The following is a 20,100-nucleotide window of genomic DNA, read 5'->3' as shown; positions in this document are numbered from 1 at the left end:
AAATCTATCCCATTTGGCACAGTGGTAGTGCCAGGCAACACGATGGAGGGTATCCTCAATGTGAAGACAGGACTTCATCTCCACAAGGACTGTGCAATGGTCAACTTTTTTTTATTATTCATAGGATGTGGACTTTGTTGGCTGGGCCAGCATTATTGCCCATCCATAGTTGCCCTTGAGGTGGTGGTGAGCTGTCTTCGAGAACTGCTGCAGTCCATGTGGTGTAGCTACAACAGTTTGCTAGGCCATTTCAGAGGGCATTTAGGAGTCAACCACATTGCAATCGGCCTGGAGTCACATGTAGGCCAGACCAGGTAAGGACAGCAGATTTCCTTCCCTTAAGGACATTAGTGAACCAGATAGGTTTTTACAGTAATCGGCAATGTTTTTGTGGTCACTATTGCCTCCTAGGCCCTAAGGGACACAGTGTAAGAGTTCAGCTCTTTTGTAAGATAGGAGATAGGGAGATTTTTTTTCTCCAAGTGGGTCGTTAGCCTGTGGAATTCTCTTCCCCAGAAATCAGTTGAGGCTGGTTGATTGAATTTAATCAAGGGTGAGTTAGATAGATTTTTGATAGACAAGGGAAGTCAAGGGTTATTGGGGAGCACACAGGAAAGTGGAGATGAGACCACAATCAGATCAGCCATGATCTTATCAAATGACGTAGCAGCCTTGAGGGGCCAAATGCCTATCCCTGCTCCCAAGTCCCATGTTCCTACATTGACGTGTTCTAATCATACTATACATTTCACAGTGCATTGACTTCCTCAATAAAAGATCCAAACACTAGTGGCAGTATCTGAGCTGCTCCTGCAGAGGACCAGTACAGATACGACGGCTGAAGGGCCTCCTTCTGTTCAGCATAGAAGTGGCTCCAGATCTGAAGGGAGCTGTCCAGCCAACCCGAGAAAGACGGGCTCCTTGACCAATGGAAACATCGAGAGTGCGACAGACGAGACAGGGCGAACAGGAGGTCCAATCAGGCGCAGAGGAAGGGGGACACCCCCTCGCAAATAGAAGCAGCCGGTTCATCCAGAGCCCTGTCGATTCCGAGTTGGGAGGCTGGGCTTCAGCCAATAAGTGCAGCGGGTGAACCTGTCCAATTGTCTGCGTATGACGAAACGAAAAGTTGGTGCCCGCCCAATGGCGTTTGAGAGAAGCATTTCCAGCCAATGGATGAGCGGTTCCGAAGCGGGCTCGGCCAATCAGTGTGTTTGCACGCACGCACGCACGGCCTGTAGCCCCGGCAGAGGCGAGAGCTCGAGCGGTCGAGGAAGAAAAAAGCGGGCGGAGCGCGCGGCAAGAGCAACGGAAAATGCCGAATAAAAGCAAGAAAGACAAGGTATAAAAACCGGCAGCTTCACCTCAGAAAGCTGCTGCCAAGCTCCAGGAGGATTTTTACTGTGTGTGAGGAATTCCCTCCCTACCTGCGGCCTGGGCTCTCAGTTGGCTGCGCCTCCTCCTCCTTTCTTTACCTGACGGTAATTTTCTCTCTCTCTGCAGGAACCCAATAAATCCAGCAAGAGCTCCAAGAGCGGCAGCAAGGATGGCGCCGAGAACACTGAAGAGGTATTACAATGAATGCCGGCTTCAGACATCGCCTGGCTGGGTGGCTGCTGCTTATCGGAGCCCCTCAGCCCACCCACCACCCATCCATCCACCCACCCCCCGCCCACCAGGCCCCCTCCATCCATCCACCCGCCTGCCCGGGCCCCTCCATCCACCCGGGCCCCTCCGTCCGATCGCCCGCCCGCCCCGGCCCCTCTTCCTTCCCCTCCCCCAAAAATCCGCCCACCCGGGCCCCTTGCCCCTCAGTCCGCCCGCCCATTCCCCTCAGCCTTTTGTCCTGGGATGGACGCAAGGCCTGCGGCTCGAGCAGCCAACGATCTGATGGTGGAGAACAAGAAGGGGCGTGTGGAACGACGAGGAGGAGGACTTAAGGGGGTGGGGGGGGTGGTAGGGCTTGGGGTATAGAAACCCTGGATGAATGGGCTGCCCCCTACTGGGGAAAGCAGCCATGAACTCCTTTCTAAAACAGTTAAATGAATGGGGACAATATGATAGCTGCATCAAGTTTTACTCCTGGAAGAGAAAGAAATACTTAACATTGACACACAGGATATTTTCCCACCTGTCCAGTAATTCAAATCAAGTCCCAACACAAAAAATTGCCTTTATTTAATTCACTGGCCTGCCAGCATTTTCTGGGGCGGTGTCATGGGGGTTAAGCCTCTGTTTCTGGTTTCATTAGGTGCTACGTTCAAACTGCGAAGTAGATAATATGTTTGCACTAGGACTCTGCAGTTATAGATTATTTGTAGCTGCAAAAGATATTTGGGGGATTCAGAATGAATTGAACTGTCCATATTTAAGATGACAGTATGTTGATGTTGGATTGGTGTTCTCTGGAGTGTATCGTAGTTGCTTGTCCTATAGAACGTTCTCTTGTGCTGTAACTGTTCGGCCTGTTGTATTCTGCCAGCGCTCTGCAAGAGCAACCTAACTAGTCCCACTCCCACGCCCTTTCCATGTAGTTCAGCTTTGTTTTTCTCTTCAGATACTTGCCCAATTTCCTTTTGAAAGCCATGATTGCATCTGTCTTTACCACATGCTCAGGCAGTGCATTCCTGATCCAAACTATTCACTGTTTTAAAAAAAGATTTTCTTCATGATGTGGTGGTTCTGCCAATCATGTTAAATCTGTGTACTACTTAACCTGTCAACCAATCTGTCCAGACCTCTTATGATTTTGGACACTTCTATCAAATCTCCTGTCCATTTTTTCTAAGGAGAGCCAGCCTAGCTTTGCCAATCTATCCATGCAACACCCCCTCTCATTAATCTTTTCTGCTCTCTCTGTACAGCCTGCACATTCTTGAAGTATGATGCCCAGAATTGGGTACACTACTCCAGTTGAGGCCGAGCCACTGTTTTATAAAGGATCATAACTTCTTTTTATTCATCTGTGGGATATGAATGCCACTGGCAAGGCCAGCATTTATTGCCCATTCCTAGTTGCACTTGAGAAGGTGGTGATGAGCTGCCTTCTTGAACTGCTACACTCTATATGGTTTAGATATACCCATAGTGCTGTTAGAGAGTGCCAGGATTTTCACCTAGTGACAATGAGGAAATGGTGACATCCAAAGCCAGGATGGTGAATCACTTGGAGAGGAACTTGCAGGTGGTAGTGCTCCCTTGTGTCTACTGTCAGTGTTTGTCTGGGTAGTGGAGGCCGTGATTGTGAAAGGCGCTGTCAAAGGAGGCTTAGCAAGTTGTTGCAGTGTATCTTGTAAATACCTACAAACATAAGAATTAGGTGCAAGCCTCTGGAGCTTGCTCTGCCATTTGGTAAGATCATGCTTATCTGATTGTGGCCTCAACACTCCTGTCTACGCTCTGAGCCCTTGGATTCCTTTCTAAATCAAGAATCAATCTAATTCTCGCTTAAAAATATTCAATGACCCACCATCCACTGCTCTCTGCGGAAGAGAATTCCCCAGATTAATGACTCTCTAAGGGGAAATATTCTCCTGAGATCTGTTTTGAATGGAAGGCCCCTTATTTTTAAACTCTGTCCCCTAGTTCTTGTCTCTCCTGCAAGGGTGAACACCCTTTCAGCATCCACCCTGTCAAATTCCCTCAGGATCTTATATGTTTCAGTAAGATCACCCCTCATTCTTCTGAACTCCAATGGATATGGGCCCATCTTGTCCAACTTTTCCTCATAAGACAGCCCCCTCATCGGAATCAGTTGATTGAATCTTCTCTGAATGGCTTCTAATGCATTTATATCCTTGCTTAAGTCGAGACCAAATCTGTACACAGTATTTTAGATGTGATCTCACAGCTATAAGAAAACTTCCCTACTTTTATGTTCCATTCCCCTTGCAATAAACCCCAACATTCTATTTGCCTTCCTAATCAAAGGTTTATGCAGAAAATAAAAGCTCATGGTGTAGTGAGCGGGTAACACATTACCCTGGATAGGAGATTGACCGGCAGAAAGCAGTATGCATAAATTGGTCTTTGTCTGATTGGCAGGATGCGATGAGTGGAGTCGTGCATGGGGTCTGTGCTGGGGCCTCAACTTTTTTTACAATTTATATCAATGACTTAGATGACAGGAGCGAAGACATGGTAGCTAAATTTGCAGGTGACACAAAGATAGGTAGGAAAGTATATTGTGAAGAAGACATAAGGAGTTTGCAGGCAGATAAAAATAAGTTGAATGAGTGGGCAAAAATTTGCCAGATTGAGTATAATGTGGGGAAAATGTGAAGTTGTTCACTTTGGCAGGAAGAATAGAAAAAGTAGAGTATTACTTGAATGGTGAAAGGCTGCAGAGTTCCAAGGTGCAGAGGGATCTAGGTGTTTTCATGCACGAGTCATAAAAAGTTAGTATGCAGGTACAGCACACACTCAAGAAGGCTAATAGGATGTTATTTATTAGGAGAGAAATTGAACATAAAAATAAGGATGTTATGTTTCAGTTATGCAGGGCTTTGGTGAGACCACATCTTGAATACTGTGTGCAGTTTTGGTCTCCTTATTTAAGGAAGGATGTAAAAGCGTTGAGGTGGTTTACTGGATTGATACCTGGAATGAGCGGGTTGTCTTATAAGGATAGATTGGACAATCTGGATTTCAGAAGTTATACATTTTGGTAGGAAAAACAGAAAACAGAAATGCAGAGTATTTATTAAATGGTGTGAGATTGGGAAGTGTTGATGTGCAAAGGGACCTGGATATTCTTGTTCATAAGTCACTAAAAGCCAGCAGGTGCAGCAAGCAATTAAGAAGGTATGTTGACCTTCATCACAGGATATGAGTACAGGAGTAAAGATGTCTTGCTGCAGTTGTAGAGAGCCATGGTGAGACTGCAGCTGGAGTATTGTGTACAGTTTTGTTTTCCAAAGGAGGGATATACTTGCCACAGATTGGGTGCAACAAAGGTTCATGAGGCTGATTCCTGGGATGGCAGGATTGTCCAATGAGGAAAGATTGGAGAAACTGTATTCTCTGGAGTCTCGAAGAATGAGAGGTGGTCCCATTCAAACATACAAAATTCTTACAGGTCTCGACAAGGTAGGTGCAGGAAGGATGTTCCCCCTGGCAGGGGGTACAGTCTCAGAATAAGGGGTTGGCCATTTCAGACCAAGATGAGAAGGAATTTCTTCACTGAGGGTGAATATTTGGAATTCTCTATCGCAGGGGGCTGTGGAGGCTCAGTCATTAAGTATGTTCAAGACTCAGATCGATAGATTTCCAGATAGTAAAGACATCAAGGGATATGGGGATAGTGCAGGGGAAAAGTGTTGAGGTAAAAAATCAGCCATGATTTAATTGAATGGTGGAGCAGGCTCGAGGGGCCAAATAGCCTATCCCTGCTCCTATTTCCTATGTTCCTATCCATGCTAATATTGTTACCCTTACACCATAAGCCCTTATTTTGCGCTGTAACCTTTGTTGTGACATCCAATCTAAAGGCCTTTTGGAAATCCAAGTGCATTCCATCTACAGGTTCCCTTTTATCCATGTTGCTTGTTAATTCCTCAAAGAACTGTAATAAATTAGTCAAACACGATTTCCCCTTCACAAAACCATGTTGACTCTGTCTGATTGCAAATACCTCCTTAATGTTAGATTCTAGCATTTTATCTATGACAGATGTTAGGCGAACTGGCCTGTTGTTGCCTGCTTTCTGTCTGCCTCCTTTTTTGAATAGGGACCTTTCCAGAACCTAGGAAATTTTGGAAAATTACAACCAATGCATCTACAATCTCCACAGTCACTTCTTTTTGAGACCCTAGGATGCAGGTCATCAGGTTCAGTGGACTTGTCAGCCTTTAGCCCTAATAGTTTTCTCTGGTTAGTGTAATGGTTTTAAGTTCTTCCCTCCCTTTGACATCTTGATTTACAAGTATTTCTGGGATGTTATTTGTCTTCTACAGTGAAGACAGACAAAAAAAAATCTGTTCAACCAGACTCATGCTCGGTAGGACCAATGATCGCTTTAGATACTTGTAGAAACTCTTATTATCAGTTTATATATTTATAGCTTTCTCTTCTCTAATTTCTCCCTTTTTTAAAAGTCATTCTTTTCTACTTTTCAAATTCTGTCCAATGTTCTGACCTACTGCTAATCTTTGCAGATTTTTCTTTGTTTGATACTTGATTAGTCACAGATGGTGCATCCATCTCCTAGAGTCTTTCTTTCTGACTAGAATGTATCTTTGCTGAGTGTTGTGAAATATCTCCTTAAATGTCTGCCATTGCACCTCTACTGTCCTACCCATTAACCTAATTTCCCAATTCGCTCTAGCCAGCTCTGTCTTCATACCCTTGTAATTGCCCTTATTTAAATTGAAGATACTAGTTTTATACCCATTCTTCTCGCCCCCAAACAGAATGCAAAATTTAACCATTACAATCACTGATACCTAGAGATAAAGTCGTTAATTAATCCTGTCTCATTGCACATTAGCAGGCCTAAAACAGCCTGTTCCTTGGTTCATTTCAGAATGTATTCTTCTAAGATATTGACCCACATTACTAGATCTTGAATAGCCTGCTCTCTGGTTGGCTCCAGAGTGTGCTGCTCTAAGAAACTGTTCAAAGAAACTTTTTGAACTCATCTTCTGATTGTTCAATCTATATGTAGATTACAACACTCACGATTCATTGATGTACCCTTCTTACCATCCCCCATTTCTTCCTGTATACGCCAACCTACAGTAGATTTTTTCTAATTCATTCATGGGATGTGGGCTTTGCTGGCTGAGTCAGCATTTATTGCCCATCCCTAATTGCCCATGAGAAGATGATGGTGAGCTGCTCCCTGGAACGTGTCTGTGTGATGTAGGTACACCCACAGTGCTGTTAGGAAGGGAGTTCCTGGATTTTGACCCAGTGACAGTGAAGGAACAGCGATGTATTTCCCAGTCAGGCTGGTGAGTGATTGGCAGGGAACTTCCATTTGCCGTTGCTGTCTAAGGAGCCTTGGTCAATTCCTGCAGTGCATCTTGTAGATGGCACACGCTGCTACCGTACGTTGGTGGTGGAGGGAGTGAATGTTTGTGGATGGGCTGCCAATCGAGCGGGTTGCATTGTCCTGGTGTCAAGTTTCTTGAGTGTTGTGGGAGCTGCACTCATCCAGGCAAGTGGGGAGTACTCCATCACATTCCTGACTTGTGCATTGTAGATGGTGGGCAGGCTTTGGGGAGTCAGGAAGTGGGTTACTCATCGCACTGTTCCCAGCCTCTGACCTGTTCTTGTAGCCACAGTATTTATATGGCTAGTCCAGTTCAGTTTCTGGTCAATGGTAATACCCAGGATGTTGATAGTGCAGGATTCAGTGATGGCTATGTCATTGAACATCAAGGGGCGATGGTTAGATTCTCTCTTGTTGGAGATGGGCATTGCCTGAAATTTGTGTGGTGCGAATGTTATTTGCCATTTGTCCGTCCAAGCCTGGATATTGTCCAGGTCTTGCTGCATTTGGACATGGACTGCTTCAGTATCTGAGGAGTCATGAATGGTGCTGAACGTTGTGCCAATCATCAGCGACATCTCCACTTCTGACCTTATGATGGGAGGAAGATCATTGATGAAGCAGCTGAAGATGGTTGGGCTGAGGACACTACCCTGAGGAACTCCTGCAGTGATGTCCTGGAGCTGAGATGACTGACCAACGACAACAACCATCTTCCTTTGTGGTAGGGATGACTCCAACCAGCGGAGAGTTTTTCCCGATTCCCATTGACTCCAGTTTCGCTAGGGCTCTTTGATGCCATACTCTGTCAAATGCTGCCTTGATGTCAAGGGCAATCACTCTCACCTCACCTTGAGAGTTCAGCTTTTTTTATCCATGTTTGAACCAAGGCTGTAATGAGACGAGGAGCTGAGTGACCCTGGTGGAACCCAAACTGGGCGTCAGTGAGCAGGTTATTGCTAAGCAAGTGCCACTTGAAAGCACTGTTGATGACCCCTTCCATCACTTTACTGAAATGTTTTTGTTAACAGTTCTCAACCACCGAACCCATAGAGAGTTCGGCCTTGGCGTTTCAGGGCATAGACCACATCCGTGGCGGTAACAGTCTTGTGTTTAGCGTGTTCCGTGTAGGTGACCAAGTCTCGGATTATATTTTCCAAGAAAACCTTGAGAACCCCGCGAGTTTCCTCGTAAATGAGGCCAGAGATGCGCTTAATGCCCCCGCGACGAGCGAGGCGGCGAATAGCAGGTTTAGTGATTCCCTGGATATTATCTCGGAGGACTTTCCAGTGCCATTTCGCACCCCCTTTACCGAGACCTTTCCCGCCTTTGCCTCTACTGGACATCACACCCGGAGAATGGAGAGTAGACTGATGGGGTGGTAATTGGCCAGGTTGGATTTGTCCTGCTTTTTGTGAACCAGGACAGACCTGGGCAGTTTTCCACATAGCCGGGTAGATGTCAGTGTTGTAGCTGTACTGGAATAGCTTGGCTTGGGGCACAGCAACTCCTGGAGCACAAGTCTTCAGTTCTATTGCTGCAATGATGTCAGGGCCCATAGCCTTTGCAGTATCCAGTGCCTTCAGCCGTTTCTTGAATCGAATTGGCTGAAGGCTGACATTTGTGATGCTGGGGACCTCCGGAGGAGGCCGAGATGGATCATCCACTTTGCACTTCTGGCTGAAGATTGTTGTGAATGCTTCAGTGTTATCTTCAGCACTGTTGTGCTGGGCTCCTCCATCATTGAGGATGGGGATATTTGTGGAGCCGCCTCTTCCTCCTCCTCCAGTGAGTAGTTTAATTGTCCACCACCATTCATGACTGGATGTGGCAGGACTGCAGAGCATAAATCTGATCCATTGGTTGTGGGATCGCTTAGCCCTGTCTATCACTTGCTGTTTGGCAGGTAGTCTTGTGCCGTAGCTTCGCGAGGTCTCATTCTTAGGTATGCCTGGTGTTGCTCCTGGCATGCCTTCCTGCACTCTTCATTGAACTAGGGTTGATCCCCCTGGCTTGATGGTAATGGTAGAGTGGGGATTATGGCAGGCCATGAGGTTACAGATTGTGCTCGAGTACAATTCTGCTGCTGCTGATGGCCCACTGCACCTCATGGCTGCCCAGTCTTGAGTTTTTAGATCTATTTGAAATCTATCCCATTTAGCACGGTGGTAGTGCCACACAACACAGTGGAGGGTATCCTCAATGTGAATCCAGGACTTTGTCTCCACAATGACTGTGTGCGGTGGTCACTCCTACCAATACTGTCATGGATAGATGCATATGCAGCAGGTAAGTTGGTGAGGATGAGGTCAAGAATGTTTTTCCCTCTTGTTGGTTCCCTCATCACTTGCCACAGACCCGTCTAGCAGCTATGTCCTTCAGGACTCAGCTAGCTTGGTCAGTAGTGGGAACCCATCTTCCCAGAGCATTAGCCTGGGCCTCTGAATTACCAGTACAGTGACATTTCAGGTTGAGTATCATTCATCTGAAACCCTTGGGGCTGATTGCGTTTCGGTATTCAGGTATTTTCAGATCCACTATATATGGTAGGCCTAGGCCTATTTACATTACAAGGCTAGCTATAAACTACAAATATTAACCTGTTTCTACATTTGCCAACTCTCTCTTATCCTACCTCTTGCCTGTTAACACTTATTACACCTGCAATATAACATTATGTTGCTTTATTAACATACAAATTAACAGTTTAGCTGTTCAAAAATTAGCTTTTTTGGATGTAAGGATATTCGACATGTGCCACCATCTCCCTGTTTAATGCCCCATAGATGGTGGACAGATTTTGGGGAGTCAGGAGGTGAGTTCCCCTGTGCAGAATTTCCAGCCTCTGACTTGCTTTTGCAGCTGCAGTATCACAGAATCACAGTGCAGAAGAGGCCCTTCGGCCCATAGACTCTGCACTGACGCTTAAGAAACACCTGACCTACCTACCTACCTAATCCCATTTACCAGCACTTGGCCCATAGCCTTGAATGTTATGATGTGCCAAAAGATGTGAGGCAACCCGCCTCCACCACCCTCCCAGGCAGTGCATTCCAGACCGTCACCACCCCCTGGGTAAAAAAGTTTTTCCTCACATCCCCTCCTAAACCTCACCTTGAACTTATGCCCCCTTGTGACTTCCCCTTCAACTAAGGGGAACAGCTGCTCCCTGTCCATGCTGCTCATATTCTTGTACACCTCGATCAGATCACCCTCAGTCTTTCTGCTCCAACGAAAGCAACCCAAGTCTATCCAACCTCTCTTGGTAACTTAAATGTTTCATCCCAGGCAACATCCTGGTGAATCTCCTCTGTACCCCCTCCAGTGCAATCACATCCTTCCTATTTGTATGTCTGGTCCAGTTCAGTTTCTGGTCCATGGTAACCCATAGCAGGCTGATATTGGAATCTCAACGATGGTAATGGCATTGAATGACACGGGTTAGATTCTCTCTTGATGGTCGTGGTCATTGCCTGGCATTTCTGTCACACGTGTTACCTTCCGATTATCAGCCCAAACCTGACTTGCTTATGCTGGCAGACTGCTTCAGTAACTGAGCTCTGTGCTCTTGTACTCTAAGACTGTATTTATAAAGTCCAGGATTCAGTATTCCTTTAACCAAATTTTTAACCTGTTGTGCTACCTTCAATGATTTGTGCAAACAAGTCCCCAGGACCCTGTTCCCACCCTAGAGATCAGCTGAGCAGGAATGGGCATAGCTGTTGAGACAGCAGGTAGAGACTTGACTATTTTTTGTTTTTTGCACCTAGAAGTATAAATTGAGCTTTTGTTCTGGTCACCACACTTTAGGAAGGAAGTGAGGGCCCTTGATAGGGTGTAGAGGAGATTTACCAGCATGGTTCCAGCAACCGGGGGAGGTTTAATTACAAGATTAGATTGGAAAGTTGGGGACTGTTCTCTTTGGAGCAAAGGAGATTGAGGGGGAGAATTGATAGAGGTGTAGAAGATTATGACAGGTTTAGATAAGGTAGACAAGGAAAAACTCTTCCCATTAGCTGATGGTACAAGAACTAAGGGTCACAGGTTTCGTTGTGGGCAAGAGATGCAGGGGGAATGTGAGGAAGAACTTTTTTTTTAATGTGACGGGTGGTGGTAATCTCGAACTCGCTGTCCACGAGGGTGTTGGAAGAGGAAGTACTCTGATTTCAAAAGGAAATTAGATGAACACTTAAAGGAAATAAACTTGCAAAGCTATGAAGATCGAGCGGGGGAATGAGACTGACTGGATTTCTCCGTAGAGAACTGGCACAAACTTGATGGGCCAAATGACCACTGTGGCTGTGAATGATTCTACATCACATTTATTATTAACTTTTTCTTTTATTTGAGCTGAACAGAAAATAAGTGAAACTGACAATTTATAAGAGCTATTGAAAATGTGTTCTGCTTGTCAATCTGGCTTTGATCAATGTGTTATTTAGCAAAGAGTGCAGTAAGCTGGCATGGTGACATATTATTTTGTACCTGGTTTTTAATTACCATTCTTGATGAGATCCCAATTTAGTGGAGAACGTGTGAGATTTAATTCACAGAGAATCAGATGTTATTCAGCGTTGTTTTCTTTTGCCAGGGAAAAGTTTACAACAAGATTGTAAGATAAATACAGGTGGGGATGCTATTTTAGCTTACCAACCGAAGTAAAAGATCTACAGCCACCACCAACTAACCGTTGAAATCACTGCCGACAAGCCAGTTTTTAATCTCCTGAAATTAATTTACCAGCAGTAGATTCTAAATAACTTTCAGTTGCAACTGTTTTTTTGCTCGCTCTCTGATTCTTTCAAGTTATTTAGCTATCCACGTGCACAAATACCTAAAAGCTGGTGCAAAGAATAATCAAAAAGGAATGTTGGCCTTTTCTGTAGGGGGAATGGGAATTCCAAAATGAGGTGATGCTTCAGATGTGTAGAGCCTTGGTCAGGCTCCATCTAGAATATTGCATTCCGTTTTAGGCACTGAATCTTGGGGAAGATATTGGACTTGAAACGGGTATAGCACTGTCTTAACAATGATTTTAAGGGTTAAATTAGTAAGACAGGTTGCATATGCTTGGTTTGTATTTCCTTGAGTTAGGCTTTTAAATGATAAAGGAGTTTAACAGGGCAGATACAGAAAAACTACTTTCTCTGGTGTAGGCATCCAGAACAAAGGCATAATCTTAAAATTAGAGCTAGACCACTCGGGAAGAAAATCAGGAGGCACTTTTTTTCATGCACAGGATAGTGGAAATCTGGAACTCTGTCCCAAAAGGCTGTAGATGATGGGGTGTAATTCGAATTTTCAAGACTGTTCAGTAGATCTTTGTAGAATTTCAAAATGAGGCATGTGGAACAAAAGCAGGTAACTCATTTTTGGTACAGGTTAGCCATGATCTGCATGAATGGTAGAACACAAGAAATAGGAGTAGACCACACAAGGCCCGTTGAGCCTGCTCCAGCATTCAGTATGATTATGGCTGATCTTGCACTTTAACTGCATTTTCCTGCCTGCTCCCCATATCCCTTGACTTCCTGAGAAACCAAAAATCTGTCTATCCCAACCTTCAATGTATTCAATGATGGAGCATCCACAACCCTCAGATAGAGAATTCCAAAGATTCACAACCTCTGAGTGAAGTTATTTCTCCTCACCTCGGTCCTAAATGATCGGCCCCTTATCCTGAGACTGTGCCCCTGTATTTTAGATTCCCCAACCAATGGAAACAATTTCTCAGCATCTACTCTATCGAGCCCCTTCAGAATTTTGTAGGTTTCAGTGAGATTGCCTTTCATTCTTCTAAACTCCAGGGAATATAAGTCCAATTTATTCAGCCTCTCATCATAGGACATGCCAGGGACCAAGTTAATGAACCTTCACTGTACTGCCTCCAGCGCAAGTATATCCTTTCTTAAATGTGAAGACCAAAACTGTGCACAGTATTCCAGATGTGGCCTCACCAAAACCCTGTACAATTGTAGTAAGACTTCATTGCTCTTGTACTCTAGTCCCTTTGCAATAAAATAGAATAAGCTTGAGGGGCTGAATTGTCCAGTCCTGTTCCTAGGTAAATTAACCATGTAAAAATAAGTGTGCAACTTGTACTGTGTCTTAAGATCCCTCTGGTTAAACATTGGAGTAAAGTGGACGGATTCTGTACTTAATATGAAAATATGCTTGCATTGTAGGTACCGTCTTGGGAATTAACTTGCTTTTTTTCTGTTTTCTATTAATAGCTATTTCAGTAAGAATTTATGGGAATTGATCCTTTACAGCTGGTTAACTCTAATGGTTGGACACAAATGGTAATTGAGTTTAGAGCAAAATGTGCTTCTGTCCTGTCTTAACTGGATACTATAAAATACATTTTTAAGAAATTCAGGTTTGTGCTCAGAATCCGTTTGGTTCAGTCTACTCAATGGGAAGAAATCTGTTCCAGGGTTTCATGGAGATAAAGGATTCTCTGCACTGGCCACATTGAATTTTACTATTTTTTTTTCTCTGTCATGGTTTGTGCTATGATAAATAGTTCAGCAGCTCCAATGGTAGGGAAATGTTTGAAATGCAGGTTATATAGCCAAGGGCGCCAGGGTTTTAAGATAAATTAAAAGCAAAATCCCAAAGAGCAGTTATACTTTATGGTGGCAAAATTTGATTGCCATGCTTTCGATTTCCAGTTAAAGAATCCCGATGTGATCAGATCACTACTTGTGTATTGGTTTTCACCTCAACCCCACCTTGCATTTGCACTCATTTAAAAATAAACATCTAAGCCTGTTTTTGCTAGTGCTTGAACACTTGAGTGAATACCAGAGAGTGGTGAGCTGAAAATGTCTTATCTGTTAGGGTGTGCCATTTTGGCTAGTTATTAATGAGTCGAGGGAACACAAATTAAACACAGACGTTCACAAATCAGAAGGTGGCCTTTTGACTTATCATGTCCACGTGATCTCTCTTCGTGCATTCATAACTACCTATTGCCTGCTCGTGGTCCTGTATTTCCTCTTTCGAATATTTATCCATTACTCCCTCTGACCAAGCATATCCTGCTCTAACGCTTTTAATTAAAGAAATTTATCCTAATCTCAAACTGCTTCTTGGAACAGTGATTCAATTTGACCCCTTTTTCCTTGCTCTGTAACCAGAGGACATAGTCTCTTCCTATTTATCCTATTAAAATTCCTGAATTTTCAAAAATTCTAAAATTTCCTTTTGTTTTCTGCCTAATTGTTGCCATATACAAATTTATTACCTCCTTTAGTTCTCAATATCTTTATTTATAAAACCTGAAACTGTGTTGGCTTTTCTATAGATTTATTTATCTTGCACTCACTTTTTCATAAATGATTTATTTCAATTCCTCGGTCTTTGTTCATCGGCATCTCTCATTGCTTTTCTGTTAGGTTGTGCATTTCCAATTCCTGTTTTTTCACATGAGGGTTTGTTGTTAGAGTTAATTTAACCTGTCTGCCTTCCTGAGCCTTTTACAGTCCTCCATATTTGGCCAAATGCTCTACTTCTGCATCATCACTAACTTTTGATATGCTCCCATGCTCAAGTCCGCAGCATTTGTTTTGCTGAGAACAAAAGTCAAACCAGCACTGACCCTTGATGCGTATCACTTCCAGCCCTTCTCCAAAGCAAGTAATGCCAATTAGTCCCAACCCTTTGTTTCTGGTACACTGAGCCACTTTCTACTCCTGCTGTTAAATTTCCTCTTGTACTAGGTACCTGCCTTTATGTAATTAGCTCTGTGATGCACCTTTATTTTTTGGCCCCTGGAAATCCACGTATACCACATCTATTACACACTAACTACTTCAACTAAAATTGTGAAGCAATTCTTACATATACAGATCTCTGCCAACTGTACTTGATTATGTCCTCTAAGATTCAGCAGTAGAGTTGAAGATGAGAGTGAAATGAGAGGTTAAATCTGGGGATGTCATTTTGGATTTTAAAAGCTTGTAGAAGTAAGGAGAGATCAGATGAGGGTAAGGAACTCACCACTTTTGATGGGTTTAGAGTAGAGTATTTTTGACAATGTAGGTACCCAGCAGAAGAAGTTTATTGGAAGCTTGGGAGGGAAATGAAGAACAACAATGTGGAGAAAATGAGAAAGCTTATTAGAGAGTTTGGAGGGCAGAGGTAAGAATATTGAACCAGCTGTTCTGTTCCAAGAATGTAGGGACAATATATAAGACAATTGTGAGAGTAGCCTTGGATGGATTTGGGCTTTGTGGAGTTAGATTGTTGAGTTGGAAAAGGAGTTACGGTGCAGGCAGCAGATTTTTTTTATACATCGAGCAAAAGGCTGTTTTGCATAAGGATGACCCCTGTTCCTATGAAACAAAGGATGACTGTGTATAACAGATCTGCTAATGTCATTCCCAGGATACAAACATATGAATTAGGAGCAGGAGTAGGCCATTTGGCCCCTTGAGCATGCTTCACCATTCAGTAAGATCATGGCTGATCAGATTGTAACCTCATCTCCACATTCCTGCCTACCCTGATAACCTTTTGCCCCCAGAACAATACATTCCTTCCGCTAATGAGCCTGTTAGAACTAGCAAGCAACACCTCATATTCTTGTCTCTGGATCAATCAGTAGCAACCTGACTGTACATATTGAGCTACAATCTCCATTTTTTGATGATTAAAACAGAAGGACTCGGGAAAATTGAAGTGTCTTTTGAAATTAAGCACCTCCCTGAACCCCTTTGTAATTGGAAGCTATCTTGGGGGAATACAATGTTTTTTATACTCCTGAAACAAAGCAATTCAGGAGACTAAAAGTGGTATTCCCCTACCCTGAGACCTGGGAATCCCAAACAGTTAAATGTCACCTACTCGCAGCTAGGCAATTGATAATTGTTTCTCTGCACTGTGCTGGAATTGGTAACTAACATTGGTGAGCTGTCTACCGAAACACAGGTGAGTCACCTGCCATTTTCCAAGCAGCTTCAGCACAGGAGACAATTTTGTTTATTTCCAGGATACATCCAGGCAACCTGTTTCCAAAATCATCAAATTGAAGTAAGTACTGGTTTTTGAAATACTATAGGGCAATATCAAAAGTCATGCATTAATTAAAGACTGGTCTATCACAAGTGTTTGGTGTCATGTACAGAACAAGCATGAGGATATTGGATATTATGGACTGTAAGATCATACTTTGTGAAAGTGGCTACCAAATCTGTTAAGATGGCTACAACTTAACATGTGATTGTGGACATTTAAACTGTGGACGTATTTGGCTCTGGCTCATATATTTAGTTAAGCATGGACCTGAATAAGGCTACTTCACAGCCACCTCTGAAGTTTAAACATCTCATTGTGTAAGGCTGAACCAGCATTTGAGGAGTATGGGAATGCTAGACTGTTGGTCTGAGTTCTTAACCTTTTACTACTGCTATTGGGAGCAGCAGTGTTTATTAATTCTAAATGAATTAACACACAAAGGTGACAGGGCAACTGCAGAATGTGGGAACTCCTGGAGGCTGGTGTGATTCAGGGAAAATATGTCTGTAGTAAATGCCTTTGGCTTCTTGAGCTTCGGCTCAGGAGGAGGCTGAGCCGCAGACATTAACACATCTGGGAGGGGGGACGTTACCTAGCTGCTTTGTACTAAGAGGCAGTCACACCCTTAGGATAGGGTCTTCTGATTTTGTTTAGTGGTTAGAAACAGGAGAGTGTGACTGCAAGTGAGGCAGGTATGGGGACCCAGAAGTGGAGGAGACTCAGCTTTTACAATTGTTCCAACAGGTTTGAAGTGCTTGAACCGTATGGCTAAAAGTGGGGCTGCAGGGTGAGTGAGTGAACTAACCATAACACAGAAGGTCTTTCAAGTGGGAAGAATAAATAGGAATGTAGTGGTAGTAGGGGACAGTATATTGAGAGGAATAGACGGAGTCCAATACAGCTAAGAATGAGAGTCCAGAAGGCTGTGTTGCCTGCCTCATATCAGGGTTCAGGACATCTGTTCTGGGCTGAAAAGAAGCTTGTAGTGGGCGGGGGAGGGTCCAGTGGTTGTCCACTTTAGTACCAACAGCGTAGGTAGGACCAGGAAAGAGACTCTACTGAGAGAGTATTAGCAGGTAGGGGCTAAATTAAAAAGCAGAACTTCAAAGGTAATAATCTCTGGATTATTACGTAAACCAAATTGACATAGAGTAAATAAGATTTGTGAATTAATTTGTGTGGTGCCGATTCATGTAGTAGTGGGGAAAGTAGGAACTGTACAGTTAGGATGGTCTTCACCTGAACCGAGTTGGGACCAGTGTTCTGGAAATTTGTATAACTCTGCTGGTCGAGAGGGCTTTAAACTAAATCGTGGGGGCAAGGGATCAAGTGTGTGAGGATGTGATCAATTAAAGAGAGAAGCTAAGGCAAGAGAGAAAGTTACAATAAGAGAAGTGGCAATCGGTGTGATTTGATTGTGCCAGCAGGTGAGGCCAGAGATTGCAAAAATGGTAAAAAGACAGAGTTAAAGACTATCTGAAAGCACAAAGCATTCATAACAAAACAGCTCAAATAGAAATAAAAATGTATGATTTAGTAGCCGTTGCAGAGACATGGCTGCGTGATGACAAAAACCGGGACCTGAATATTCAAGGGCCAATGACATTTCAGAAGGACAGGAAGCTAAAGGTGAAGAGGGAGCTCTGTTAATAAAGGATAACATTAGTACAATAGAGAGAGGTGACCTTGGTTCTGAAGATGAAGATGGAGAATCAATTCAGATAGAGATGATAAATAGTAAAGGAAGGAAGTCATTTATGGGAGCAGTTTACAGGCCCCCTAACAGTAAGTACACTGTAGGATGGGGTATACAGGAAGAAGTAATACTCTGGGGACCCAGGTTTGAATCCCATCACAGCAGATGGTGAAATTTTAATTCCAGATTTTTATTGAATTCAAAGTGCAATTAACGGTGGGCAATAAATGCTGGCCTAACCAGTTATGCTCATGCCTCATGTACGAATCTTAAAAAAAAAGTCACGGGGGCTTGTGAGAAAGGTCTAGCAATAATCGTGGGTGATTTTGATCTACATATAAATTGAGGGAATCAAGTTGGCAAAGGTAGCCTGGAAGATGAGTTTAGAGTGTATTTGGGACAGCTTAAAGCAGCATGTGCTAGAACCAACCAGAGAGTGGGCTTTTCTAGATCTGGTAACATGCAATGAGATGGGATTAATTAATGACCTCATCATAAATTCGCCCCTAGGTAGCAGTGATCATAACATGTTTGAATTTTGCATTCAGTTCGAAGGTGAGAAGAATGGGTCTAAGACTAGTATTTTAAACTCCAGGGCAATCATCACCAAGCCACCTTCATGAATTGGCTCCACTCCTTCTGCAAGATTATCAATTGCACCAGTGAACTGTGCCATAAGTACTGGGCCCCTTACCAGGGCAACTGCTTCTACTTCTCAAAGACAGCTGGCTAAAGTGAACTGGGAAATTAGGTTGAGGTGTAAGTCAGCAGAGATGCAGTGGCAGACATTTCATAACACTCAGCGAAGATGCATTCCAGTGAGAAAGAAAAATTCTAGGGATAGGTGACTCAAAATTGACCGTGCGGTTGATAGTGAAGAGGACAGTTATCGACTCCAGAATGATATCAATAGACCGGCTGAGTGGGCAGAGAAATGGCTAATGGAATTCAATCCAGAAAAATACGAGGTAATGCATTTGGGGAGGGCAAACAAAGCAAGGGAATACTCAATAAACGGTAAGTTATTGAGAGGGTTTGAGAAAGTTAGAGACCTTGGAGTGCATATCCACAGGTCCCTGAAGGTGGCAGGACAGGTGGACAAGGTGGTGAAGAAAGCATATGGAATGCTTTCCTTTATTGCACAAGGTATTGAATACAAAAGCAGGGATTTAATGATAGAACTGTATACAATGCTGGTTTGGCCACAGCTTGAATTTTGTGTCCAGTTCTGGTCACCACATTACAGGAAGGTCATAATTGCTCTGGAGAGAGCGCAGAGGAAAGTTATAAGAATGTTGCCAGGGCTTGAAAATTGTGGCTATGGGGAGAGAGTGGGTAGGCTAGGGTTGTTTTTCTTAGAACAGAGGAGGCTGAGGGGTGATCTAATTGAGGGGTCTAGTTAGGGTAGAGAGGAAAGACTTGTTCTCCCTCACTGAGGGGCCAATTACCAGGTAGCATGGGTTTAAGGTGATTGGTAGAAGGATTGGAAGAGGACAAGAGGAAAACATTTTTCACCCAGAGGGTGGTGGACGTCTGGAATTCACAGTCTAAGCTGTTGGCTGAGGCTGAAACATTCGACTCATTTAAAAGGTACCTGGATCTACATCTGAAGTGCTGTAACCTGCAAAGCTATGGACCAGGTGCTGGAAAGTAGGATTAAAATAAGTGGCTAGTTTCCTTTTTCTCTTTTTTGGCTGGCACAGACATGATGGGCTGAATGGCCTCTTTCTGCACCGTAACTTTTCTATGAAAAGAACGTATCATCCGTGGTTAACTAAGGAAGTTAAAGATTGTGGGATTGTATGCTTTTTCTTTCAATTCGATGCTAAGATTAGTGCGAGGTGGAAGACTGGACAGAACATAAAAAGCAGCGAGGAATGGCTTAAAAAAAAAGGGAAGAAATTAGTACGAGAGAAAGCTCGAGCTAGCTAGAAATATAAAAATAGTAAGAGTTTCCACAGATATTTAAAAATGAGAAGTGAACGTTGGCCCTTTACAGTGAGAATGGGGAATTAAAGGAAAATAAGGAAACAGTGGATGAATTGAAATGATATTTTGCATTTGTCTTCACTGTAAAGGATACAAATAACATCCCAGAAATAATTATGAATCAAGAAATGAAAGGGAGGGAGGAACTTAAAATGATTACAGTCATCAAGGAAAGAGTATGGAGAAAATTAGTTGAAGCTGACAAGTCCCCAGGTCCTGATGGACTTCTTAAAAGAAGTGGCTGCTGAGATAGATATATTAGGACATTTTGGAAAATTAAAACCAGGTTCTGGAAAGGTCCCATCAGATTGGAAAATGTAACTCCTCTTCAAGAAAGGAGGGGAATAGACAGCAGGAAATTATAAGTCAGTTAGCTTAACATCTGCCATAGGGATATGCT

At 43.5% G+C, this 20,100-nt stretch overlaps 1 protein-coding gene across 1 annotated transcript in view; it reads left to right on the top strand.

The window, feature by feature from the left end:
• Window positions 1–1,240: 1,240 nt before the first annotated feature.
• The window catches only part of ppp2r5d (protein phosphatase 2, regulatory subunit B', delta), a 240,946-nt gene continuing 222,086 nt past the window's right edge, over window positions 1,241–20,100 (top strand). The window contains exons 1-2 of the mRNA XM_041187627.1: window positions 1,241–1,342; window positions 1,504–1,569. Coding sequence (XP_041043561.1) covers window positions 1,316–1,342; window positions 1,504–1,569 — 93 coding nt within the window. The 5' untranslated portion in view covers window positions 1,241–1,315. The remainder of the gene's footprint in view (window positions 1,343–1,503; window positions 1,570–20,100) is intronic.

Source organism: Carcharodon carcharias, chromosome 5 (genome assembly GCF_017639515.1).
Source record: "Carcharodon carcharias isolate sCarCar2 chromosome 5, sCarCar2.pri, whole genome shotgun sequence".
Classification (NCBI taxonomy): Eukaryota; Metazoa; Chordata; class Chondrichthyes; order Lamniformes; family Lamnidae; genus Carcharodon; species Carcharodon carcharias.
The sequence above is the reverse complement of the archived record's forward strand: the minus strand, read 5'-3'. Positions and strand labels throughout refer to the sequence as shown.